At 45.1% G+C, this 26,271-nt stretch overlaps 1 protein-coding gene and 1 long non-coding RNA gene across 3 annotated transcripts in view; both read right to left on the reverse strand.

Moving 5' to 3' along the window:
* Positions 1–26,271, reverse strand: part of sqstm1 (sequestosome 1) — an 83,950-nt gene that overhangs the window by 1,801 nt on the left and 55,878 nt on the right. Inside the window, exons 1-7 of one of the 2 annotated variants that reach the window (XM_069897973.1) lie at positions 17,048–17,307; positions 11,829–11,924; positions 10,854–11,068; positions 8,921–9,068; positions 7,516–7,605; positions 3,315–3,562; positions 2,856–3,069 (exon numbers count right to left, since the gene is read on the reverse strand). In XM_069897973.1, the coding sequence (XP_069754074.1) occupies positions 2,856–3,069; positions 3,315–3,562; positions 7,516–7,605; positions 8,921–9,068; positions 10,854–11,068; positions 11,829–11,924; positions 17,048–17,216 (1,180 nt within the window). In that variant the 5' untranslated portion in view covers positions 17,217–17,307. Of the gene's footprint in view, positions 1–2,855; positions 3,070–3,314; positions 3,563–7,515; positions 7,606–8,920; positions 9,069–10,853; positions 11,069–11,828; positions 11,925–17,047; positions 17,308–26,271 lie in introns of those variants that run through there. The other variant, XM_069897974.1, reaches the window with a different exon arrangement.
* On the reverse strand, positions 17,827–24,849 carry LOC138743117 (uncharacterized). Its single transcript, XR_011344661.1, has 3 exons — positions 24,736–24,849; positions 22,483–22,594; positions 17,827–20,191 (listed from the first exon to the last, which is right to left on the reverse strand). It is a non-coding gene; the product is annotated as an uncharacterized lncRNA (long non-coding RNA).

Raw genomic sequence — 26,271 nt, forward strand, 5'->3', positions numbered from 1 at the left:
ACCCTCCCTATCAATGTTAGTGGTAAATCTTTCTAAGTTTTCCTGCAATTTCTTTATTAGTGGCTGATAATTCCTATCAATATATTTCCTTGTGAATCTGCAATCTTCAAAAACAATCCTGCATAAACTTTTGATCCTCCTCATTAGGTGCATATATATTGAGAAAATTCCAATACTCTGAGTCTATCTGACACTTTATCATTGCATACCTCCCTGCCAGATCTATTATTTCCACCTCTATTTTGATTGGTACATTTTTGTTAACTAGTATGGCTACATCTCTAGCTTTTGAGTTATAGGATGCTGCCATTATGTGTCCTACCCAGTCTCTCTTTAGTTTATGTTCTGCTTCAGTTAGATGTGTTTCCTGCACAAATGCTATATCTATTTTTTTCCTTGTTCAATAAATTTAGTAGCTTCTTCCTTTTAATTTGGTTATGTATTCCATTAATGTTTATAGTCATATAGTTCAACGTGGCCATCTTATATCTTGCTTACACCTCTTTTCCACCTCCATCCTCCTTTTTAAACTCAATGTACGACAACACATTTAAAACATAAAATACTCCAATAATTCTCATTTTCAATATAACCTTAACCCCAAATGCCCCCCCCCCCCTTTACCGGGCAACCACAACTCCTCTTTCCGTTTGGATTGCGATCTTGCTTGCAAGCGTCAACTGATTTCAGTGACGTTATTCTTTCCCCTCCAGAAAACACTTTTAAAAAAAAATATAAACACATACAACAAAGCTCTCCCTTTTTTCCCCCTTACTTCCTTCCCCTCCCTTTTTCCTCTTTAGTTCTTTACATATATATTGCTTTTACATCTTTTTACACACACACACACACACACACACACACACACTTTATTATCATTCTTTATTCTTATTATATCTCTCCTATTCTGCAAACACTCTGCGAATTCTTGTTCTTCCTCCAGATCGAGAACAGTTTGTTTTGCTCCCCGGGTATAAATATTTTAAGCACTCTTAACAGAATTTGTAACCTTTTTTCCATAAAGTTGATTTTGCTGTATTAAACTCCTTCCTCTTCTTTGAGTTCAAAACTTATGTCTGGGTAAAAAAAATATTTTGGCCCTTGTATTCCAATGGTTTATTATCTTCTCTAATTTTATTCCTTACCCGCTCCAGTATATTTTCTCTTATGTATTTCAAAAGTTTTACTCAGATGGATCTTGGCTTTTGATGTGCCTGTGGTTTTGGAGCTAATGCTCTGTGTACCCTTTCTATTTCCATTTCTTCCTGCATTTCTGTCATTCCCAGGATCTTTGCGATCCATCCTTTTATAAATTCCTTCTTGTCTGTGCTTTCTTCACCCTCCTTCAAGCCCACTGTTTTTATATTTCACCTCCTATAATTTTCTAACATATCAATTTTCTGAGATAACTCGGGTCTCTAATTTTTTTGTCACTTTCTTCCAATTTTTCTCTTGTCATTTACTTCCATTTCTACAACCATTTCCCGCTCTTCCACATTCTCTATTCTTTTCCCTATTTTGGTCATTACCAGTTCTAACCTTTGCATTTTATCTTCTGCTCTTTTCATTTTCATTGCACCAAATTCTAATGACAACCATTCATTTAATGCTCTCATTTGTTCTTCAAAAAAGGCTTCATCCTATATTCTGTCCATCAGTTTTACCTTCTATTTCTCTGTGAAGATCTTCTTCCTCTTCTGTGTCTGTACCTGTGTTTGTATCTGTCTCTCTTCTGATTCTCCTGATGAGTTGCTTGTATCACTTTGTCGGGCCTCTTCTTGCTGGGCGTCTTGCTGTTGATCCTCCCCTCCTGGGCTGCTCATCTGTTGGGCTTCCTGTTGCTGCTTCTCTTGCTGTTCACCCTGTCGACTTTTTTCCCCCCCTCGCCTGGTTCCTCACTCCCTCTCCTGCTGCTTTCCTCAACTTCCAGCTGAGAGCCCTGGTGTCTGGTGTCCCTCAGATGGTTGCGCCGTGGTTGCCTGCTCCTCGGCTGAGTCAGCTGAGACCCCCCCCCCCCCCCCCGCTGTTGGTGATTGCACACCCACGGCTCCCTGTTCCTTCGTGCAGGTAAGGCCTTTCTTTTCCGGTGACTTCTTTTTTCCTTCTTGGGTGCCATCTTCTTTCTCTTCTCTGCAACTTTATCTTCTATTTCTTATACTTTATATTTGTTAAGCTTTGTCTTTTCTTGACACTTTTTCTGGAGAGGGCTGGTTTTACCGTACCAGCCACTACTCCATCACGTGACTCACCCAATACAACACCTCCTGAATCTTGCTGTGTCCCCACCAGTGGAAACAATCTCCCTGCCCTCTTATCTGTTCCTTTCACTGTTTTGTTACAAGACAAAGATATTTGAAACATACAACCCATTTTCCCTAAAAGTAGATTCTGATGAGGTGTGGAACAGGGGATTGTATTGTGACGAGGTTGGGTTCCTGCCTAAATTTTGCTCATACCTTGATGAAGGGCTCAAACCCAAAATGTCAGTTGTGTATCTTTACTATACAAAGTTCTCTAATTGACTTGCTGAGATTCTCCAGTAGTGTGTGGTTTTTTTTTAAATTGGGTGTAATTTGGCAGCACAGGTTTATGGGCCGGAAGGGCCTGTCACCTTGCTGTGTGTCTGAATTTTTTTAAATTATTCCAGAATAGACCACCTCGAGTGAATGATTCCTTTCAACAGTACAAATCTCCAACATAGGTCCAATGATTAGTCAACCTCCAGGGATGTTTGGTCAATGGAATCTCAACTTGCTTTTTAAAAAAGTTTTGGGGTCAAGGTTGATGAATTTTTTTCCCCCCAAAAAAAAACACTAGATATCTAGTCAAATACACAACCCAACACTGCCACTTACCCTGTGGAAGGTGAGGGTACACAGCTGCCTCTCTCAGTCCAGTGGGCCCCTGATTGTAGGAAACTGGGCCCTGTGGCTGGTTTGAGGACTGCACTCCCTCTGTTTCTTGCAGGTTAAGTTGTTCCATTGACTGAAGTTCGCCAGTGGATGGATCAACCCCTTTTGGTGCAAGGTGAGTCCATTCCTCTTCACTGTTGCTGTCAATACTGGGAGTCTGTCAGGAAGAAAAGGTTCAACTAGTTTTTAAAAACCTGTTACAACTAAAATCAGAGCAGATAATGGATGTTTTGCAAACTGAATGAGTAGATATTTTAAGATCACATGGAAAATTACAGTAAGTAGCTGTCAACTTTTCTCCACAAGTATTTGGTGTCAGTCAGCAGACAATATTTTTTTTGAAAAAGGTGGTCACTGCGCAGTGCAGGAAACGGTAAAATTGGCTTCTCAATTCCCCCTTACCTTGGATCTCCCCTCTATTGGGGTAAAAGCCACCAAGTTGTGATTTGGGGCAGACTGTTCCACGTCCATTAAAACTTCTTTATTCTGTTCCATGCTGGAGGCAGTGGATCTGTTCGCCTTGTTCTGGTTAGGAGTCAGGAGGTCAGGGTGTGTGCTGCAGTCTGCAGACTCTGGCTGGCTGTTTACAGAGCTCCCTGCAGCTTTAAACCGCTGGCCCCTGTGCTCAACATCAATGTCCACATCAATACCTGCAACCCAAAGCAAGAAAATTCTCAGCTCCCTTGTTGCAAAGAGGACGGCAGTGAGAGACCCCATAGAAGTAGCAGAGGTATAGATAGGACAGTCACAATCCTTTTCACATCCAGATTCAGGTTTATTTTCAGAGTACCTACATGACATCACATACAACTCAGATTCTTCTTCCTGAGGGCCAGGCAGAATTTCTACTTACTGGGAGTATAAACTGTACTCAAAAAGATACTTGTAGGGGAGTCACACGATGGAGTAGAGGCCAGTCTGGAAAACCAGCCCTCTACAGGAAAATAGGAAAAAGCAAAGTAGAACAAAAAATAAAATGTAAAAAATAGAAAATAAAGATACAGAGGAGAAAGAAGATGGCTTCCAAGAAGGAGAAAGTAAAAACAACTGGAAAAAAGAGTAGAAGTCACCAGAGGAGAAAGAAGAAGGCCTTACCTGCACGAAGGAACAGGATGCTGTGATGGCAAGGAGCGCCTGACCCTTGAGGTCAGTGCCTGCCCTGCGGAGTCGCGACCCACCAGCACTATTTAACTAATGCACTACATGTCAACAAGTGCACTACAAAAATGGCTCTCGGAGCCAAACAAAAGTGCGCAACTGCGTATGCGTGAGGAGTTGCACATGCACAATCAAAGGAGAAAGAGAAAGCAGGGGGGTGCTCAGCAGAGAAGAGGGCTGTCACAGAGCAAACAGCTGAGGGTGGTCCGACAACAGCGTGCTCAGCTGGAGGACGAGGAAGACAGCAGAAGAGGGAGCGATGAAACACAGGGGAGATAGACGGAGATCAATGTCAGGAAGCACAACAGACGAGCAGCCCAGGAGGGGAGGACCAGCAACAAGAGGCACGACAAAGAGATACAAGCAGCTCATCAGGGAAAACAGAAGAGACACAGACACAAAGGAGAAGAAGACACAAACTCAGATACAGAAGAGGAGGAAAAAGACCAAGATCTTCACAGAGAAATAGAAGGTAAAACTGATGGACAGGAAAATAAAAGGTAAAACTGATGAACAGAATATAAAGTCTTTTTTGAAGAACAAATGAGATCACTAAAAGAATGGTTATCATTAGTTTAATGCAATTAAAAGGAAAATGAAAAGAACAAGATAAAATGCAAAGGTTAGAACTGGTTATGACAGAAATAGGGAAAAGAATAGAGAATGTGGAAGAGCAGGAAATGGCTGTAGAAATGGAAGTAAATAACGAGAAAAATTGGGAGAAAGTGACAAAAAATTAAAGAGACACAAGAGTTGTTATCTCAGAAAATTGATATGTTGGAAAATTATAGGTGAAGGAGGATGAAGAAGGCACAGACATGAAGGAATTTATAAAAGGATAGATCCTGAAGGTCCTGGGAATGACAGAAATGCAGGAAGAATGGAAATAGAAAAGGCAAACAGAGTATTAACTCCGAAACCACGGACACATCAAAAACCAATATCCATCTTAGTTAAATTTTTGAGATACATGACAAGAGAAAATATACTAGAACGGGCAAGGAATAAAATTAAAGATAATAAACCATTGGAATACAAGGGTCAAAATATATTTTTTTACCCAGACACAAGTTTTTAAACTCTTAAAGAGGGGAAGGAATTTAATAAAGCAAAATTGATTTTATGGAAAAAAGGAGACATCCAGCTGTGCTTAAAATATTTATACCCGGGGAGCAAAACAGACTGTTCTCAGATCCAAAGAAAGTGCAAGAATGCACAGAACATTTGCAAGACAGGAGAAGAGATGAAGAGATGTAACAAGAATGAAGAATGGCGATAAAGTATATATAAAGATGTAAAAACAATGTTTATGTAAAGAACTAAAGAGGGAAAAGAGAAGGGGAGGAAGGGAAAAAAAGGAGAGAGCTTTGTTATAAGTGTTAAAAAAGTTTTTTGGGGAGGGCTGGGTAGAGGGGAAATAACCGTCACTGCAAAATCAGTTGATGCTCCGAACAAGATCGCAATCCAAATGAGAAGGGGGAACTTTTGGTGTTCAGGCATTGGTGGGTGTGGGAACTGCAGGGGCACATTATGTCTTAAATGTGTTGTACATTGTGTAATAAGAGAAAACTAAGAGATGAAAATGGGGAAAAGGGGGATGGAGGTGGCAAAGAGGTAGAAAAGAGGTGTATACAAGATACAAGATGGCCATATTGAACTATATGACTATAAACATCAATGGAATACATAACCAAATTAAAAGGAAGAGGCTACTAATTTATTGAAGAAGTTAAAAAATAGATATAGCATTTGTGCAGGAAACGCATCTAACTGAAGTGGAACAAACTAAAGAGAGACTGGATAGGACACGTAGCAGCAGCATCGTATAACTCAAAAGCTAGAGGTGTAGCCATACTAGTTAACAAAAATATACCAATCAAAAGAGAGGAGGAAATAATAGATCTGGCGGGGAGGTATGTAATGATAAAGTGTCAAATATACTCAGAATTTTGGAATTTGCTCAATATATATGCACCTATCGAGGAGGATCAAAAGTTTATAACCGTATAACCATTTACGGAGTGGAAACAGGCCATGTTGACCAGAGTCTGCACCGGTTCACTGATTTTGTGCGCCCTCTTCAGGCATTGGTCCCGGTAGATCTTATGCAGGACATTTTTTGAAGATTGCAGACACACAAGGAAATATATTGATAGGAGATTTTAACCTTAATTTGGACCCAATGTTGGATAAAACTGGACAAAAGACAAGTAGCCAAATTTATAGTTAAATCAATGCAGGAAATGAAACTTGTGGATATATGGAGGAGGCAACAATCAAGAGAAGGAATTTTCATATTATTCGTGTACGCACAAACCTTACTCAAGGATTGATATGTTTTTGTTGTCGGCCCATATTCAAGGGAGAGTTAGGAAAACTGAGTATAAAGCTAGACTATTATCAGATCATTCACCCCATTATTAGTAATAGAACTGGAGGACATCCCACCAAGAACATATAGATGGAGGTTAAACTCCATGCCAGTAAACAGGAATTTAGGGACTTTATTGAAGTACCATTCCTGGCCAAACATTTCTATCCATGTACCTGTGTATTACATTCCCCATTATACACGGCCTGCTGCTCCAGTGTTTTCATGGACAAGAGACTCAGCCTATCCCACCTCTCCATATAATGCAAGGCCTCATCTTTCCTGTAGCTGGGTGACCAGATTTTGAGCCACCACTCAAAATTGGGCTCTCACCAGCTTCCTTTACAGTTGACCTCATCATAACTTCTTCACTTCTGTACTCCGTGCACTGCCCAATGAAGACGAGCATGTCAAATGCACCATCTGTATTCTTACTTTCACGTGCCTGCACCCACAAGCCCATTGTTCCAACACTCCCCAGGGCCCTACTATTCACAAGTTTGCCCTGTCTTAACCCAAACACAAAGAGTTACATTCCATTTGCCATTCCTTGGCCTGTATTTTCAGTTCACCTGAAGCCTGTTGCAATCTCAGACCGGTTTCCTCACTCTCCACAACAGATTTCTGGTCTCATCTGCAAACCATACTAACTGCACAGGATGGACAAACTTGGCTCATTTTCTCTGGGGTTTAAGAGGCAGAGGGGAGAAACGAGGGCCATTCACAACATAGACCAGAGGACATGCATTTAATGTTGGGGGATGCAGATGTGTGGGGGGGGGGGGGGGGGAGGGGGGTGAGGTAGTAGTGGAAGCAGATATTCTTGCATTGTATAAGAAAACTAGATAAACACACATAAGGGGGGTGGGGGACAACACACGTCTTTCAAGGGTAAAGAACAGAGTTTTAGTTATATTTGGACATGGTGACTAACATTGATGTGGACCATCGGGGCTTTTCCTCTGCTGTACTGTTTGGTTTGAAAAAGAGTAGTTGGTTCCTGGAATGTGTTGAGGAAAAGTCAGAATTAGGGCCAATGTCAGGCAAAGAGGGAAAAGAGGTTTTCAAACGTACCCAGGGGACTGAGCATTGCAGCCACATTGCGGCCCACACTCTCCAAGTAGCTCACGTTCTTGTCCTGGCACTGGTTCACAGAAACATTACCTAAAGAGAAAAAGACAGCCCTCAAACACAGTCAACGCTGCTCACATTTCAAAAATGTCATTTTAACCAAACACTCCTGTTTAATATTCTGTAATAATGATCAATCTTTCCTCAGCAGGTAGGAAATATTTTGCTTTGGAGGCCAGTCTACACCCAGGATAAAGAGCTTTTGTTTAGGGAATTGAGTGTTCAGGGATAATTACTGGAGACAGGTCAGGACAGCACACAAAGGTGGGGCAGAGTGGAAGGTGTTAGTAACAAGGCTACCTTTATTTTAGCTAGTCCAAATGGATCTGTCATCCTGGATAATCACTGCTGTGGGATCTGTGGTCAGACAACTCCCACATGGGGAATGCAGCAAGCACCATGTGGGCAAATGGCAGACTGTAGTGAAGGGTCACCACAGTGATTCCTGGCATTGTGGAATGGTGATATGGAGGTGAATCTGAGTTGAAGACTGCTGACAGGTTTGACAGTAGATGTCGTGACTTGGGCATTGTAAACCATTTGCAAAATAAAGAATTGTTTGTTCAGGATAGAAATGAAAAGGAGTTCACCCAGGGTAGTGGTCCTTTGGAATCATCTACCCAGGACCATTGTGGAGTCTTGGATGCGGAGGGTAAGGAAGATCAGAATTTGGTTATTATTGAAAATCTGGGTCGCAACATTACTGCAGTAAAATATATGTGTCTCGGCAGATGCTGCTTGATTCACCAAATTCTTCCAGCAAACAGTTTTTATCCTTGATGGTTAGTGTAGAAAATGGGCTGAAAGGCCTGTGTCTGTACTGTGTGGGTAAGACTCTCCCAATGTTAAAAGGTTTTCTGAGAACACTGCCCTTTGGTAGGTGAGCCTCTAACCACATATATACTCATCTAATCATTGATACTGTGCAAAAGTTGACCATCTTATTTTTGGCCGAGAACCCACCCATCCAAGTTCCCATCTGTGTGTTCACCACTTGGTCCCTGCCGTCCAAGCTCCTGACACCTTGAACAACACACTACTTAGTCAAAAGTGTCACCCGTGTAATACTCAACCCCCCCCCCCCACCCTTTTTTTTTTGCCCTGTAAAAGTGGTCCAAAAATTTTTATGATTACACAACATAGACATTCATTCTGCCAAAACCCCAAATTTAAACAATGTTTGCTTTTGTGAACAGAAAAAAAAACAGCCCCAGCATCTCTGAACAACCAAAAAACCTTCACCTGCGGTCTGTCTGCAACGCTTTCTAGTGCCATTGTCAGTGCCCATCCCCTGCTACACCCAGTGCTCAGGGTAGGAAACGGTAATTTTCCTCAGCACTAAACGTACCTGGCTCCGCTGGGGCTGCTTCAGTCGCTGGTGACTGCTGTCGTTCAGCAGACGCGGTGGCCTGAGGAAAGGAATCTTGCTGGGCCATAGCCCAACGACACAAGCCTGCATTCCTTCTCTTGTGGAACCACATGCCTCTGGGAATTCTCTGCTCACAGCAAGAAAAAGATTGAAATGAAAGAAATCCAGCAACATTCACCAAGTCAGAAGGGAAGCTGAACCACTGCAAAGAGGCCCATGGACTAATTGTTTTAATTTGCCATTTGCTGATGTAGATATATGCATGCATAATTTGTCATGTGCTGCTGTCTAGTGGGCTGCCAGGTAAACCACAAGGATGGGCAGCAGCAGGGCCTTAATTTTGGAACCGCGTGGTCCTTGGGAAGAACTGAACGTTTTGAAAGTTTCGTTCCAAACAAATTTTCTAAACCTGTGCATGAAATGATAATGAGTTTATTGTCATACACATGAGAATAATGCAATTACACAAAAATTCTTACCAGCTGCAGCCAAACAGGTACTTTTGTAAAAAAAAATTCCAATATATACAGTAGAGAGAGACAACTATAAAAGTCACAATTACAGTCGTGCAAGGAAAAGTGTTTCAATAGCGTAGACAGGTCTTCCTTGCACGGTGCTGGAGTAGTTATGGGAGTTTGAAGCCTGTCAGAAACTAATTAATCTACCTTGTACTGTTTTCTGTGCAGAGATTTACCCTCTCCCAGGACATATTACACAACTAGATCAAACCAGAGCTCCTCACTAACTTTTCACAAGGCTTTGGTGGGAGACATCAGCTCTCCACCCCCACCACAGTATTTCCCCAGTGTTCCTGAAGTAGGACATTCCTTCAGCTTTGGATCAGATATCTCCTCCCAAGCACACAGACCAGACCATTCAGCCCTTCTCATCTGTACTAGTTCTTTGATGGAACTTTCCCAGTCACAGGAATTTCCATTTTTAATCCAACTTTCTCTTGATAACATCCTCAGTGAATCTGCCCCTCCATTCAGAACAGTGTTCCCAGTCAACTCTGCATCACACCTTTTCTAATCTTCTCTGATTTTTCCAATCACAAATCATCTTCCAACTCTCCTGTAACTAGAAACAGTTTCACCTTAACTCCAAATTGTCCAAGATATTGGTAACCTTTGTTACTTCCCCCTCTCCTTTCTCTTTCAGAACTCCCCCTCCCCATCCATTCTCCACAGATCCAATTCCTGGATCCACAGATCCCCTTGTAGGTACGAATTGATTTGTTAGGAGATGAAACAATAATCAACTCAGCCATTCTCAACAGGGACCCTACAGTCCCACTGGGGGCCACAGCACATTTAAATAAAAGTCTGGTTTTCTTTTCACCTCACATAACATTTCATGTTTTTCTTTAAATATAGTTAATGGGAGAGAAGTATGGAAGAAACCAAAACTTGACTGCTTCACAGGGAATGGGGGCCCAGAAACCTTGAGCAGTTCTTGGTAGGGGGGTTCCACAGCCAAAAATAGGTGGAGAATGGCTGACTAGTTGAACCAAAGTAGCAAGACTGACCCATTCGCTGCTCAGTGTTATCCCTCACTTACATTCACTCTGAGTCACTAGGAAGTGCCAACTGGCTTAAGATTTTGATATTAGGTGAGAATGTAACAATCAAAGAAACTACTCACACTAGCATCTGAGATTCTCATATGTACAAAAGAATATTTATTTAATTTGTATAGATAAAATACTTGTCCTGCATATGTATATGTGTTATGTCTGGTTGTGTGTCTGCATGTTTTATACCAAGGACCAGAGAACGCAGTTTCGTCAGGTTGTAATTGAACAATCAAATGACAAAAAAAAAAACTTTACCTGACTTGGCAAGACTCAGAAGTGCCTAATGAAATAGCCTGACCAGGTTTCCACATCTCTGAACTCTACAAAAACACTCACCTCAAATGGATGGAAGAACTGCGGGGTTTGCAAGAGTATCATCTCGTGCTCCTTGTGGAAGCCCTTCCCCTTGCAGCCACCACATAGATCATAGTCAGGGCACACAGAGCACTTGTAGCGAGGGCCGATCACTGGACCATTGCAGGAGTCACAGATGACATTGGGATGAACCATGCCAGCAGCCTTCTCCTGCCCATGTTTATATTCCTTCTTTTCTAGGTTGGGAAAGAGCAAGGAAATGGGTCAAAAATCTGGGAAAAGAGACCTGTTTCCCATTATTTGAAGCCCACTAATGATTAACAAGGCCTACAGGAGATTAACTAATGACAGCTTCAGTTGCTGAAAACACAGCCCGTAAACTACTCAAGAGCACTTCAAGCCTCCTGTAAACTCTCGACAATGATTACTAGTTGGCTCCTGATTGGAAACACCAGAATGTGACAAAATGTAACAAAAAAGGCATTTGCTGAAACATCTTAGACAATGAGGTGGAAAATAGCCACAGCACAGATATTTATTGAAAAGGGCAAACTAATGGAAGATTAGATTTTACCCACCATGTATTCTATTTGACTCTTCGAAAGGCACAGAGATACACAAAAAAAAAGAGGGTTATGGGTGTGTGGTGGGGTAGGAGCTGATTGCTGTTTACACAAGTTGCCACAACATCATAGGCCTGTGTTTTAAACAAGTTGTAAATGGAAGTTAAAATGTGAAATATATCAAACATTCACAACCACTGCTGCAAGTCTTTCTGCTCGAGAACATCTATCATGCATGCCCTTACAAGCCCAAGGCCTGATGTAGCCCCACAGCATGTAGGCGCAGACAATTAAAACACAAGCGTCAAACAGTGCTGATCCTGTGCACTTATTGTAATCATGTAGAAATCATCTTTTTACCAGTAAAAAAAACCTTGCTCAGACCCCCTAGAGCAATGCACACCAGCCAACAACAATGGCAGAATATTCCTACCTCTAATGTAGACGCGAAAAGTTCCATCACGTAGGTAGGACAGGGCCATCGACAGCTCATCATCACTGGAGAATGCAATCATGTCTCCTTCCTCATCTGAGAGAGGACAGAAGGGAAAGTTACTTTGCAGTTTCGTCTCAAACCTGGAATTTAATCAGCAGGTGATTTAGAGTCCGATTTATTGCCAGAGTACATATGACATCACATACAACCCTGAGATTCTTTTTCCTACAGGCCAGGCAGAATCACCACTTATTGGCAGTGCAAAAAAAACTACACCATGTAAACGTGAACAAGTACAGAGAAATGTAAACAAATTGACTGCAATACAGAGGGAAAAATAAATGAAGTGTAAGAGTCTCTGAGTTTGTCGTTGCGGAGTCTAATGGTGGAGGGGGAGCAGCTGAGGGTGCGAGTCTTGTGGCGCCGAGGCCTCCTTCCTGATTGCAGCAGTGAGAACAGAGCGTGTGCTGGGTGGTGTGGATCCTTGATGATTGCTGGTTCTCTCCGACGGCAGCGTTCCCCGTAGATGTTCGATGTGGGGAGGGTTTTGCCTGTGATGTCCTGGGTGTGTCCACTACTTTTTGCAGGGGTTTACGCTAGGGGGCATTTGTGTCCTCATAATAGACCGTGATGCAGACGGTCTTTAGGGGAAGGGGGCTGAAGTGATCAGAGTAATGAAAGCCTTGCTAAGTTACAAGGTTTAATGAAACTAAATTTGGGAGTTTAGCCTCCCAGTACTGAAGGGATTTCTGCACAGAAAGCAGAATGCATCAAGTTCTTCTAGATATAGAAAATAAAACCAGCAATGTCCATTTCCATCCCCCCCAACCCACAGAAAACCTGAGTGCTGACAGGGCAACTGCTTCAGTCCAGAGACACAGTACCAGGTACCAGCCATTGAAAATAAAGATAGTTGGTCATGTAGTTGGTTTCAAATTCCTGGAATCTTGAGGGTCTGCAGAGGGTCAGGCAATGGGTTTATTCAAAGCTGGGAGTGACAAGATTTTAGGGAAGATGATGGGAGGCTGAAGATTAGTGCAATACTTTGGAACAGGCTTCAACCATATATAACAATTACAGCACAGAAATAGGCCAATTTTGCCCTTCTACACACTGATCCAAGTACCCTCCTCTAATCCCACCTACCAGCACTCCACCCATATCCCTCCATCCCCCTCCCATCCATATACTCATCCAACTCTTTCTTAAATGACAAAATTGACCCTGCCCCCACCACCTTTCCCGGAAGCTCATTGCACACAGTAACCACTCTGAGTAAAGAAATTCCCCCTCATGTTACTCCTAAACCTTTGCCCGTCAACTCTCAACCCATGACATCTTGTATCCATCTCTCCTACTCTCAATGGGAAAACCCTTTCCACATCAACTCTATCTATCCCTCTCATTATCTTACACACCTCTATCAAATCCCCTCTCAGCCTCTACGTTCCAAGGAAGAAAGACCTAATTTGCTCAATCTCTCCTTGTATTCCAGATGCTGAAACCCAGGCAACATTTTTGTAAATCTTCTCTTCACTCTCTCTATCTTGTTAATAGCCTTCCTATAAATCGGTGACCAGAACTGCACACAGTACAGGTACACTATCCTTTATCCGGACATCTAAAATCCGGAAAGTTCCAAAATCTGGCAAGTGGGGACCGGCAGCTGGGGTGGGGGGCGGCCAGGGCAGGCAGTTGGGGCAGACGGCCGGACGACTGGAAAGGGGTGGGGGTGGATACGGCAGCACAATTCGGGTGGGCTTTTCGAAATCCTGAAAAATCTGAAATTCGGAACACACTGTCCCCCAAGGGTTTCGGATAAAGGATCTAAATTTGGCCTCACCAATGCCTTGCACAGTTTCATCATTACTTCCCAACTCCTATATTCTATGTACGGATTTATATAGGCAAGCATACTAAAGGCCTTCTGCACCACCCTATCCACATGCAGTTCAGGGAACAATGCACCGTTATTCCTAGAGCTTTCTGCTCCACTGCATTCTTCAACACCCTCCCATTCAAGGGTTCCTTCTGCTGAAAAATTGGGCTGAAATCTTTACCGACATACTCTCATCATATACTAAGGAGGAAATGGAGCAAAGTTGGTAAATAAATGCTGTTAAGCAGAGTTATGCAAACCGATTAGTCCCAAGAGACCAAAATATCACAAGATTGACAATCACCCTGTGGAAAGGCCGATTCCAGGAGGCTGAGGCCAGATCCCAGCGCATGCTGACAGATGCCTCCAGTCCAGAGACCTTCCCAGTTCGACCACTCTCTTTGCCTCTGTTAATCTCCCCAAGAGCTCTGGAGATTGGTGCACCCTCCACTCTTACGTGTCCAGAACCAGCCATGTCTTCATGTCTAGGTCCTAAATTCCACAAATTCCCTTCAAGATGCTTTTTTAAAACTCCAGTTCTTTGGATCACTGTCCCAGGAGCAATGAGGCTCAAATTCCATTGTCTAATCAACAGGTTTTAGACCTCAAGATCTAGGAGCAGAAGTAGGCCATTCAGACCATAGAATCATAATTCTATCATGAGCTGATCCATTCTCCCACTCGGCTCAACTCCCCTGCCTTCTCCCCATAATCTTTAATACCCTGACTATTCAGATCCCTATCAATCTCTGCCTTAAATACACCCAATGACCTGGCCTCCACAGCCACCCATGGTAGCAAATTCCAGAGGTTCCTTGCTCTCTGGCTGAAGAAATTCCTCCACATCAGTTTTAAATGGGTGTCCTTCAATCCTGATGTTGTCCCTCTTGTTCTGGTCTCCTCAATATGGGAAACAACTTTGCCACATCATGCTTGCATGATGTTCCCTCTCGTTCTTCTGAACTCCAAGGAGTCCAGTCCAAGAGCCGTCAAACGTTCCTCATTTGCTAATCTCTTCATTCCAGGAATCGTTCTTGTGAATCTTCTCTGAACTCCCTGGAAGGCCAGCACATCCTTTCTTAAATAAGGAACCCAAAACTACACCCTGTACTCCAAGTGAAGCCTCACCATAGAAAGACAAAACCAAAAACAGGCCATTTGGCCCTGTGCTAAAACATGATTCCACTTTTCTACTGACCTGCATCCATTCCATAACCCCCCAGACCACTCCCATCCATGCATCCAATTTATTTTTAAAATTTAATTGAGCTCAAATTTACCACATCAGATGGCAGCTTGTTCCAAACTCCCATTCTGAGAGAAGAAGTTCCCCCTAATGTTCACCCTAAACCTTTCACCCCAAGTCCATGGTTTATAAAGCCTCAAATCACATCTTATTCCTCTAGACATGGCATCACCACTGCATTCACCTTCTTCACCACCAACTCAACCTGGAGGTTCACCTTTCGGGGATCCTTGCCGAGGAGTCCAAGTCCCTTTGCACCTCCCCATCTAAATAATTACCTGCCCTTTTATTCCTTTGTGTGCAATTACAGAATGTAGCAGGTAAAAGGTAGTTTAGTGAAAGGGTGGGGTTGTAGAAAATCTCTGGGTCAGAGGTAAAGGAATACTTGCCAACTCCTCAAAACATTCTGGACCAGTTTTATACATTGAGTTGCACAATTTTAAACAAAGTGGTTGGGATGGTGTGAAGAACGAGGATTGTTCTGTTCTCCAATGTCTAATTAACCCGAACCATGAGAAGACTGGACTTTGAGCAGATTCCAGCCAATACATCCCGTCGTTCAAAGTCAAGTTTTGAACCTTACAAAAAATTGGCATTTTTCTGCTCCATTCTAAACTCTGCACAGTGAGTCAATTCAAAACAGCTTCTCCACTGGAAACAAGGAGAATATTCAGCAAAAGGAATTTCAACCGTGCTATGGAAACCTGGCTCATGTCTTCAACGCAGCACAACCCTCCTCCATAGGAGGCAGAGAGCAACAGTCACTTGGAGCTTTAAAAACAAACATTAGTTGGAGCAGAGTTCGAAGGAACAGGGGAGCAGTTGCCAAATTGAAAATGCTCGACAAGCTCCTGTTACAACAGAAATGGTTTTCAATCTCATCACTTCTACATCCTGTAGAACAGGTGTGTGCACATTTTTCCACAAAAATATCAGCAATTATTTATCAATTTGTCCAAATTCCAGCAGGATGGAGTGGAAAATTTGAACTTGGCCGTAGTTCAGAGTTTTCACACAGATCACTGCCTCCTGCCTTAAGTGGAGTTTGACACCATGGAGACAGGCCCTTTAATCCAACTCGACCCCATTTGCCTGCATTTAGCCAATATCCCCCCAAACCATCCTTCTCCCTTTAAACATTGTAAATCTATCCACCTTCACCACTTCCTCAGGTCGCTCACACCCTCCACCCTCTTTCACTTCTAGTTGTTGAATCTCCTGCCCTGAGACACTGACCATCCACTTTATCCATGTCTGGAGGGGGGGAGGGGAGAGAGGGGGGGAGGGGAGAGAGGGGGGGAGGGGAGAGAGGGGGGGAGGGGAGAGAGGGGGGGAGGGGAGAGAGGGGGGGAGGGGAGAGAGGGGGGGAGGGGAGAGAGGGGGGGAGGGGAGAGAGGGGGGGAGGGGAGAGAGGGGGGGAGGGGAGAGAGGGGGGGAGGGGAGAGAGGGGGGGAGGGGAGAGAGGGGGGGAGGGGAGAGAGGGGGGGAGGGGAGAGAGGGGGGAGGGGAGAGAGGGGGGAGGGGAGAGAGGGGGGAGGGGAGAGAGGGGGGAGGGGAGAGAGGGGGGGAGGGGAGAGAGGGGGGAGGGGAGAGAGGGGGGGAGGGGAGAGAGGGGGGGAGGGGAGAGAGGGGGGGAGGGGAGAGAGGGGGGAGGGGAGAGAGGGGGGGAGGGGAGAGAGGGGGGGAGGGGAGAGAGGGGGGAGGGGAGAGAGGGGGGAGGGGAGAGAGGGGGGAGGGGAGAGAGGGGGGAGGGGAGAGAGGGGGGGAGGGGAGAGAGGGGGGGAGGGGAGAGGGGGGGAGGGGAGAGAGGGGGGGAGGGGAGAGAGGGGGGGAGGGGAGAGAGGGGGGGAGGGGAGAGAGGGGGGAGGGGAGAGAGGGGGGGAGGGGAGAGAGGGGGGGAGGGGAGAGAGGGGGGGAGGGGAGAGAGGGGGGAGGGGAGAGAGGGGGGGAGGGGAGAGAGGGGGGGAGGGGAGAGAGGGGGGGAGGGGAGAGAGGGGGGGAGGGGAGAGAGGGGGGGAGGGGAGAGAGGGGGGAGGGGAGAGAGATGAGCCCTCCCCTGACGGAAGCCCGGCCCGGGGAGAAGCCCCTCACCTCGGTAGTACATCTGGAAGTTCTCGGAGCGCAGGCTCTGGAAGACGGAGGCCACCTTGTTGTAGAGGTGCCCGAAGCTGGTGGAGACGCTGTGGTCGACGGAGAAGCGCCGGATCTCCCGGCTGCTGTCGTCCTTGGCCAGCAGGTAGACCTTCACGTTGAACGCCATAGCGATCGGGTAAGAGTCGGTGGCGGGACCCGTGGGAGCAGCGACAAGTCCGTGCAGCTGCGAGGAAGCGGCTGAGTGGGGAGGAGGCGCCGCCCGCGCGCCTTATACAGCCGGTCGCACCCCGCCCCGTGCGCGCTCCCGACGCCGGCAGCTGGCGGGGCCGCCGAGGGGGAAGCGCGAGTGACGACTGGCCGCGCTCCCCGGGCCCGATATGTGGCAGCCGCGCCTCGATCAGGACTAGAGCACGGGGAGGAGAGAGGGGGTGGGGGGGGGGGGTGGAGGAGGGGAGGGGGAGGGGAGGGGGGGGGAGGGGAGGGGGGGGGAGGGGAGGGGGGTGTGTGTCCCAGCAGAAGGGGAGAGATGGGATGTGTGTCCCAGCAGAAGGGGAGAGATGGGATGTGTGTCCCAGCAGAAGGGGAGAGATGGGATGTGTTGTCCCAGCAGAAGGGGAGAGATGGGATGTGTGTCCCAGCAGAAGGGGAGAGATGGGGTCCCTGGCGAGAGGGGTCCCTGGCGAGAGGGGTCCCTGGCGAGTGGGGTCCCTGGCGAGAGGGGTCCCTGGCGAGAGGGGTCCCTGGCGAGAGGGGTCCCTGGCGAGAGGGGTCCCTGGCGAGAGGGGTCCCTGGCGAGAGGGGTCCCTGGCGAGAGGGGTCCCTGGCGAGAGGGGTCCCTGGCGAGAGGGGTCCCTGGCGAGAGGGGTCCCTGGCGAGAGGGGTCCCTGGCGAGAGGGGTCCCTGTCGAGAGGGGGCGAGTATGAGTGAGAGCAAGTCCCAGGGGAGGGGGATTTGGACTGTCTACCCCATCCATGCCAGTTTGTGGGGTACATGATCCTAAATGCCCTTCTCTGGACCAGCAGCTTTCAAATTAAACTGTAGCAAACCTTCTCCTTAGCACAGAAAGAGCTTTGGGCTCTCCAGAGAAAGCCACTTCAGAACAGGCATGGAAAAAACAAATTTGTGATTTAGCAAACACAAACAACCAAGGGAGAAATCTGGTGAGACCAAGACCAAAACCCCAAGTCTTGTGAATTGCTCTAATCCATGCAACGTCTAACTCCTCAATTCAGAAGAGGACTTTAAACCCTACATTTCTCGTCTGATAGGAGTCACGAGAGAGCAGGTCATATGCAGTAGATATGGATATTGTGCTAAATTTCTTCATTGTGGAACATCACACAAGCCTTTTTCTGCAATAAAAACAAATTCTGGAGGAACTCAACGTCCATGTATAACTGACATTTCAAACTTGAGCCCTTGCAGTCTGAGTAAAAAGCAGGAGGTATCTGAATTAAAAGGCAAGGGAGGAGTACAGCCCAACAGACAAAAGGTCTTAATTGGATATGGAGAGGAGGACAGGAGAGAGGAAAGGTGAGGATTGACAGGGGGCGGTGGGGGGTATGTTTTTGGCTCTGTGGAAGCAGAGCTGGGGGCAAAGAGAAATATCGGGAGGGGATCGAACAGAAACTGGAGGTCAGTGTTCATGCGATCCGGTTGGAGGGGGCCAGATGGAAGATGAGGTGTTGTTCCTTAATTTGCTGGTGGTCTCACTGGGAGTGCATGAGACCATGGATAGACATGTCGGCAAGGGAATGGGATGGAGAATTGAAATGGGCGGCCACTGGGAGATCCCTACTATTGCAGTGGACAGAGTGGAGGTGCTCAATAAAACGATTTCCCAGTCTACGTTCAGTGACTCCGATGTAGAGGGGACCACAGTGTGAGCATCAGATGCAGTAGACAATCCCTGCAGATCCAAATGTGAAATGTGCTTCACTTGGAAGGACTGTTTGGAGCCCCGAATTGTAGTGAGGAATGTGTGGGTGCAAGTGGAGCATCTCCTTCAGTTTTTCAGAAGGGAAAATGAAAGAATGAGTCGTATCTGTCCCGATATCTTACAGTCTCAAAGCTTCCTCAAATTTGCTCGCCATTTCACTCAGATCTTGAGACCAACTGTCTCAACTGTCCAACTGCCTCCTCCCTTCAGTTCTCTGGGTTCCAGAAATCTATGGATCTTAGCCTTGTGTAAATGACAAATCCCTAGTTTCAAAAATTCCAAAAACTGACTGCTGTGAAGGGACTTCTCCTGCTTTTCATCCTAAATCCTTGACTTCTTATCCCAAGACCACTTCCTTGTTTGTAACAGCCTCTCAGCATCCCCACTCCCAAACTTGTCTAACTTTATAAAGAAGGATTCCAATAAGATGGCCTGTCATTCTTTGAAGCTTCAGTGAATGTAAACCCATTCAACTTGAACTTTCCTCTGATCAATATAACAGTAGTCTGCAAATCCAATATCATTTAAAAGATTCCCTGAGATGAATAAGTAAACATCTGCTTCACAGCAGGAATATCCTTGCTCAGATCAAAGGGCTCAGTTTATACAGATCTAATCTCACCAAAGCCTTGTTACTTGACCCAAGTCTTCCTGACCCTTTTACTCCAACCCTTGTATTGAAGGCCATTTTCCTTTTGAATTGTGATGTGTTTGCCCTGCCGGGTGTGATCAGGACACAATCATTTACCACAGTTGTCAATCATCAATGTGATGGGCTAGAGCCATATATCCTAAAAATAGGTTAAAGTCTGCAGATGCTGCAATTGTAGTAACAACACAGAATTCCTGGAGGAACTCAGCCAGTCTTGCACAGCGTCTACAGACTTTCACTCCATTTAAGTTGCTTCACTGCAAATCTCTTCGAGGGATGTCGACAAGTTCATCTCCTCTCTCTCACTGCTCCCCATCTGCACTTCCCGCTGATCCAATTAACACCATTTATCTGATGGTCTGTATTCCCCCCACCACCACCATTCTTCCCTTTTCCCCAGCCTTTTAATTCAGCTTTTTACTCATACCTTGAAGAAGGGCTCAGACGCCAAACGTCAGTAATATATCGTTACCTTCTATGGATGCTGTGAAACCAGCTGAGTTCCTTCAGCATCTTCATGTTTTTAGCCCAAAATAGGTGGCATTATAAGCTGTGTAAATGAAAGCATTGAATTGCAAAGAAGTGATATTACGTTACGTGAACACAAAAACACAAAGATTCATAGACAAACATACCTAAATCTCTCCATTAAAAAAAATTCCAGGATTTCTCTCCACCGCCTCTGTGGATAATGTAACATTTTTTCCCAACATAAACTTTTTTCACAATAAATTATGCACAAAAAAGAAAACGGTTCAAAGCCTTTTCACGTCCATAGTTTCATATCGATTACATTTCCATCACTGTACGTTCTTTTTCTAGCTGCACTGTGACACCTTGCCAATCCTCCCACCCCTCTCCTCTGTTGTTTGCAGGGCTTTCCCTCAGTCTCAGCACCTCAGTGCCTGGTAACAGAAAGCAGTTTCTCACATCTCAGTTTCTGGCTCATTCACACCCCTCTTCAATGGTCTGTATCCTCCTCACTGCTCCTGGGGACAAGGTATGGCAGGGAAATCACACTGCACTCCTCTCACGATGCTGATAACTCCCTCTGAGGTGTGAGGCCCAGGTGTGATCTAACCAGGGCTCCGCAAAATTTCGAGGCCCTTTTATTTCTAGCTATAGTGGTCACCATTTTATCCACATGTTCATCATTCTGTATTGAACCCAGCTATTTTAATGATACAGAGTTTCTCTCACATAGCTGTCTGTGTTAGCTTCTAGCTCTCTGCAGATGAGGATGTATTCTACTCTATGCTTCAAGATTCTTTTCAAGGTTCTTTTATTGTCATGTAATAAAACAGGTGTAATATTACACAAAATGCCTTTAGTCTGCTGTTAGGGAGACAAAGATTTGCCATCAGCAAAAATTGCCTGGCATCCCTTACAGTCGGAAAAAGAGAATCAAATTCCATACTTACATCTGCAATCCCACCACCACCACCAGCTGTTCATTGACATTGCAGGGTCTTAAGAAAGCAGCCTCTATCATCAACCTGTGACCACTATTCGATTCGGTGTAAGTTATGGAGAGAGGCAGGGAGGGAGCATGAGTTAACATTTGGAATTGGGGTAAAGCTGACTTTGAAGGTATGACAAGAACTAACGAGTTGATTGGAACAGGTTGATGGAAGAAGAAGAATGTTGAGTGAAGAAGGATGAGAGGAGACAATGGAGGTCTCCAAGATTATGAAATGCATAGATAAGGTGGACAGCAAGCACCTTTCTCCTGAGGCAAGAGTAGCAAACACCAGAGTACATATACAAAGTGAAGGAAGGAAAGTTTAGAGAGACATCAGGGATAAGTTTTTTTTTGAGTTATGGGTGCCTGGAATGTGGTACAGGCTGAAACATTAGGGGCATTTAAGAGGCTCAAACAGGCACATGGATGAAAGAATATTAGAGGGTTATGAGGTAGGGAGGGCTTAGTTTTTTTAGGTATGTACTGTACTGTGCTGTAATGTCCTATGTTAAGAAAATGGAATGTTTTTCAAAGTGTGTTGACAAGAGTCCAGGAGATGCACTTTCCTGTTAGTGAAGGGTCAGACAGGCAAGTGTAGGGAAGGATAGATAACGAGGTGAAGTGCCAGTTGATTAAGTAGACAATGTGGTCAAACAATAATCATGGCTTTTATTAGCAGAAACTAATGGTACAATAATGAAAGACAATGGGTGCATACACCGTTATACCCAAGGGGAGTATCCTTAACAGTAGAGATAATACACAGCCTATGTTAGTACAGCAAGGCTAGCCGAAGGGATGACAGACAGCTTAGCAGAGGTTCACCACATGAGGGAAATTCAAGCTCTGATCAAGAGCACAAGGAGGCATGGGGCAGGTACAAACAGCTAGCATCGAATGTGTACCTGGAGGAGGTTTAGGAAGAGAGGAGCAAGTTGAAAAAGGAAACCAAGAGGGCAAAAAGAGGGCAGGAGATAGCTTTGGCAGATAACATTTAAAGATAATCCCAAGAGACAATGTTAAGGGAAAAGGGGAAAATAGAGAATAAAAAATGGGACCCCTCAGGATCAATGTGTTTATCTCTGTGTGGAGCCAAGGAGATAGGCAAGGAGATAGGCAAGGAGATAGGCAAGGAGATAGGCAAGGAGATAGGCAAGGTCTTCAGTGACTACATCTCTTCTGTTTTTACTGTGAAAAAAGGCATGAGGACTGGGAAACTTTGGGCAGTCAATGGCAGTGTCTTGAGATCAGTCAGTGTTACATTTTAGGAAGTGCTGAAGGACCTGATGTGTATGAAGGTGGACAAATCTCTGGGACACTGTGGGAAGCTAGAGAGGAAATCACAGGCACCTGGTGGAGGTTGATGAGTCAATCATTACCTACAGGTGAGGTCCCAGAAGACTGGAGGGTGGCAAATGTTGTGGCTTTGATCCAGAACAGCTGCAGGGAAAAGTCTGAGAACTACAGACCAGTGAGCTCAACATCTGCAGTCTGTAAGAGAAGATATACATGTATGTGGTTAGGGTTAGTCAGCACAGTTTTGGAAGTGGGAGGTCATGTCTCACAATTCAGATTGAGTTTTCTGAAGATATGACCAAGAAGGATGATGAAGGCATTCAATAAGGTTCCACAAGGTCGGCTGCTCTAGAAGCATGGGATCCAAGGTGAGATAGCAGAATAGAGAGAAAAGTGACCTTCATGGAAGAAAGCAGAGGGTGATGGTGGATGGGTGTTTTTTCGGACTGGAGCCCTGTGACTAGCAGTGTGCCACAGGATTCAGTGCTGGGTCCATTGCTTTTTGTCAAAAATCAATGATTTTGATGAAAACGTACATGCCATGATTAGCAAATTTTCAGATGACACTAAAATATCTGGTATTGTAAATAGTGAAAACATTTGCCGAAGATTGCAGTGGGATCTTGATCAGCTTGGCAGGTGAGCAAAGGAATGGTTGATGGAATTTAACACAGAAAAATGTGAGGTGTTGCATTTGGTGCTGTTGGGGGGGGGGAGTGGTCTAACATGGGTAGGACCTGCACAGAGAATGTATGGATTTGGGGAGTGTAAAGCAGAGAGATCTAGGAACACAGGTATATAGAGAAGTTGGTGTCACAGGTAGGTAGGGTGGTCAAAAAGGCTTTTGGCACATTGGCCTCATGAGTCAGAGTGCTGAGTATCAAAATTTGGAGGTCATGTTGCATTTGTATAAGATGTGAGGCCCCATTTGGAGGATTGTGTTCAGTTTTGGTCAACGTGCTGCAGGAAAGATGTTGTCAAGTGGGGGAGGGTGCAGAGAAGATTTATGAGGATGTGGCCAGGACTCGGGAGCAGACTGTGGCTTTATTCCTTGGAGAGCTGAGGATAAAGGATTATCTCATAGAGGTGTACAAAATAGAGGAATAGATCAGGTGAACAGAGTCTTTTGCCCAGAGCAGGGGAATCAGAGAACATGGGTTTAAGGTGAGGGGAGAGAAAGATTTAACAGGAACCTGAGGGGTAACGTTTTTACACAGAGGGTGGTGGGTGTGTGGAATGGGCTACTGGAGGAGGTGGTTGAGGCAGGTACTATAGTTCAGGTGTTGGATCCAATGGATAGGGCGGGTTTAGAGGAATACGGGTCAAATGCAGGCAGCTGGGACCAGTGTGAGTGAGACATTTTGGTCAGTGTGGGGCGAAGAGCAACACAGTATGTTTTCGTGCTGTATGACTCCATGACCTGCAGTTTATGCATATGGTCCATATTTCCAGTCTAAACCCATCCTTTCCATCTAACTATCCTAATGTTTCTTAAACCTTGCAATAGTGCCTGCTTCAACCACCTCGATGGCAATCCATTCCATACACTCTCTGTATAAAAAATTATACTCTTAACTGGAATGATCTCATGATGAGTGATTTGAGCTACAAGTGTAGACTTTCAAGGAGAGAAGAAAATTAATGAGGAAAATGGGCTGCAACAAGAAAAGCTTGGGTCAACATGATGTTGAAAGGATGGTGTGAGATCCGGTTACCTGGACATTTTGACAGCTGGTTCATGTCAGTGTGGGAACACAGGTGTAAAGCACCAGAAACATCCCCACTCTCCCTGATATCAAGGTGCAGAGACAATCTTCTGATAAATGATGTGAGGAAAAATGTTGTGTACAGAGCAGGTAGGGGTCAGTCAGCGCTGTAGAGGTAGATAGAAGAGTCCCACAGAGAATGGGGCCAACTGGATAGGTGTTAACGGAAACGTAATGGCCTTCTATTTTGAGTGAAAATCACAACCTGCTGGAGGAGTTTAACCAGCATCAGTGAGAGAAAAGGAATCGTCAATTATTCCGGCTGGAATCCTTCATCAAGATTGAAGGTGCAGAGAAGGCCAATATATGTTGTCTCAGGCTCAACTGTCCAGATTTTCATGGACATTTTTGTACACTTCTCTGAATCCTTTTCTTTGTAAACTAGGGTACAATGAGTTTGCAGTAATGACGCAGTAGGAATAATTAACCCAAATTTGTATTTAAATCACATGATCTTGTGACTCAGTGTCAGCTGACTGTGAGTGTCTGGACTTGATGTCATGATGGGGGCCTTTCAGGGGATTACGGTGTTTTCAGAATTATGCTGAGATACTGTACCAGCTGACTCACATTAGGCCTCCCTTTCATTAGCGATGTCCAGCAGGAAGTATAGAACTGCTAACCCCTCCTTTACCAGAGAGGGATGCCACCGCTTAGAATGGTGTCAGACTCATATAATGAGGCCAAAGGCTCTGAAAGGCCCTGTCAGGACACAAGCCTTTTATTTTCCTGCAAGTTGTAAACTGTTCAGTGCTTATATTAGCTGTTATGCAATGAATAATTCATAAATGGTCAAACGATCAGTGTCATACTGCAGCGTACAATAACTGCAGCCAATCAAATGAGAGTGGTTTTCACTTTCAAAGTGCATGGGGGTAAAGGTGGCAGAGAACAGGAAATCTACACTAGTTTCTGAAAAGGGGATAATAATCTCCAAAATAAACATTTCAGGGAAATTAAAGGAAAGGCTGTGTACTTTCAGGGCCTTTGGGGACCTTAGGCTTTACATAATATCACGCAGTCAAGTTATGTAAACTGCATGAGTTTTACCTCTTGAGCCACACCCAGTGATGAGGCAGGATGGGTGTCACAGATTCCTTGTGCAAACTGATTGTCATGGAATTATACAACATGCCAACCTAGTTACTTATCCAAACTGGTCCCATTTCCCAGCACTTAGCCCATACCTCTCTTAACCTTATCCAAACTGGTCCCATTTCCCTGCACTTAGCCCATACCTCTCTTAACCTAATCCAAACTGGGCCCATTTCCCTGCACTTAGCCCATACCTCTCTTAACCTTATCCAAACTGGTCCCATTTCCCTGCACTTAGCCCATACCTCTCTTAACCTTATCCAAACTGGTCCCATTTCCCGCACTTAGCCCATACCTTTCTTAACCTTATCCAAACTGGGCCCATTTCCCTGCACTTAGCCCACACCTCTCTTAACCTTATCCAAACTGGTCCCATTTCCCTGCACTTAGCCCATACCTCTCTTAACCTTATCCAAACTGGTCCCATTTCCCTGCACTTAGCCCATACTTCTCTTAACCTTATCCAAACTGGTCCCATTTCCCTGCACTTAGCCCATACCTCTCTTAACCTTATCCAAACTGGTCCCATTTCCCTGCACTTAGCCCATACCTCTCTTAACCTTATCCAAACTGGTCCCATTTCCTGCACTTAGTCCATACCTCTCTTAACCTTATCCAAACTGGTCCCATTTCCCTGCACTTAGCCCATACCTCTCTTAACCTTATCCAAACTGGTCCCATTTCCCTGCACTTAGCCCATACCTCTCTTAACCTTATCCAGACTGGTCCCATTTCCCTGCACTTAGCCCATACCTCTCTTAACCTTATCCAAACTGGTCCCATTTCCCTGCACTTAGCCCATACCTCTCTTAACCTTATCCAAACAGGTCCCATTTCCCTGCACTTAGCCCATACCTCTCTTAACCTTATCCAAACTGGTCCCATTTCCCTGCACTTAGCCCATACCTCTCTTAACCTTATCCAAACTGGTCCCATTTTCCTGCACTTAGTCCATACCTCTCTTAACCTTATCCAAACTGGTCCCATTTCCCTTCACTTAGCCCATACCTC

The sequence above is a fragment of the Narcine bancroftii genome, chromosome 9 (assembly GCF_036971445.1).
Source record: "Narcine bancroftii isolate sNarBan1 chromosome 9, sNarBan1.hap1, whole genome shotgun sequence".
Lineage (NCBI taxonomy): Eukaryota > Metazoa > Chordata > Chondrichthyes > Torpediniformes > Narcinidae > Narcine > Narcine bancroftii.